Source organism: Frankliniella occidentalis, unplaced genomic scaffold (genome assembly GCF_000697945.3).
Source record: "Frankliniella occidentalis isolate FOCC.00 unplaced genomic scaffold, Focc_3.1 Scaffold13, whole genome shotgun sequence".
NCBI lineage: Eukaryota > Metazoa > Arthropoda > Insecta > Thysanoptera > Thripidae > Frankliniella > Frankliniella occidentalis.
The window spans coordinates 3,137,767-3,139,259 of NW_026267143.1; the positions used below are offsets into that span (position 1 = coordinate 3,137,767).

At 37.4% G+C, this 1,493-nt stretch overlaps 1 protein-coding gene across 1 annotated transcript; it reads left to right on the top strand.

The window, feature by feature from the left end:
* Positions 1-987, top strand: LOC127748777 (uncharacterized). Its single transcript, XM_052263613.1, has one exon. It carries the CDS (start codon positions 1-3, stop codon positions 985-987), a length of 987 nt encoding a protein of 328 aa, XP_052119573.1.
* The last annotated feature ends 506 nt before the right edge of the window (positions 988-1,493 follow it).

A 1,493-nucleotide genomic window follows, 5' to 3' on the forward strand; every position in this document is an offset into this window, starting at 1 on the left:
ATGGGAGGCAACGAGTTGTGTTATGTGTGTAAAAAAAGTTTTGACGGGAGATCTGCAGCACAGGACTGTGGAAAATGCTTCAAGCCAGTCCACAAGACCAAATGTGCAAGAAAACTCCAATCAGGACCTACTGAGAATCACTTTATATACGAATGCAAGAACTGTCAAGATAGTGAGGTTAGTCGCCCAGCCGGCATGCTCGATGTTGACAGCACAAGTCACCTAGATAATGGAACTCAAGCCATACTAGCGCAAATGAAGCTTCAAGATGAAAAAATGAACTCTAAACTTGATAAACAAGCTGAAGTGCTCCATGACTTGAAGACTGGAGTAGAGCAAATCAAAAGTCGGCTTGAGTTGGTTGAAGAGCAGGCGGACGCGAACACTCGCAGGATTCATGCACTTGAAACTAAAAATGAAGCTCTACAAAAAGATCTTAACAGATGTATGGACACTATTAATCATATGAATGAATATGGGAGAAGAAACACTCTTGAAATCTTCGGTGTACCATCGGTTGAGGATGAAAATCTCTTTGAAATCATCGGAGACATTGGGAAAGTCTGCAATGTATCTATAAATAAATCTAATATAGATGCCATCCATAGGGATCCACGTAAAATCAGCAACCCAATAGTGGTTAAATTTGTTCAAAGGGAACTTTGTAACGAACTGAAGTACAAGAGGCAAGGCAAGAAGATCTTAGCCAGCCAGATAGGATACGATGGGGACCACTCAAGAATCTTCCTAAATGTGCTATTGACAAAAGAGAAAAGCTACATAGCTTACAAGGCCAGGCTTGAGTCCAAAAACCTTAAAATTAAAGAAAACATCCTGACCCATGTCTGGGTGGATGATGCATCCAAAATCTGGATCAAAAAATCCCTTCCTAAAGAAGGCAATGGTGCAAAAACAAGTAGCGCAAGATATGAAATCAAAACCATTGAAGACATTAGTGAAGCTATTAATAAAATAAAAACAGAGTAATTGACTTAAATACCTGTCATGGAGTGTCATAACCATAGAGTTGAACACTCTCCTATTGAAAATATTAAACTAGAAGATAAAGCAATTTCCTGCCTATATCTCAATGTCAGAAGCTTAAGAGCAAAGGAGAAGCTTGATAAAATAAAATCATACATTGATGCATATCCTGGTATAGCAATTATTTCCCTTGTTGAGACTTGGCTAGATGAATCTGAATTGAAATTCTTTAATATTCCTGGCTTTAATTCATATAATATAACAAGAAAGGAAAAAGAAGGTGGAGGTATCTCCTGCTATGTAAGCACAAAAATAAATTGTCATGATTTTAAATCAGAAGGTGAGGATATTCAATATGTCCATCTGAAATTAGGTCTAGGATTGGAACAATTTAATGTAATCTCATTCTATAATCCATCTATCCTAATGTCAGCGGAGAGCAAACAAAAAGAAGAAACTGAACCCATGGACAAATGATGAGCTGATAAATCTCTCAAAAACTAAGCAAA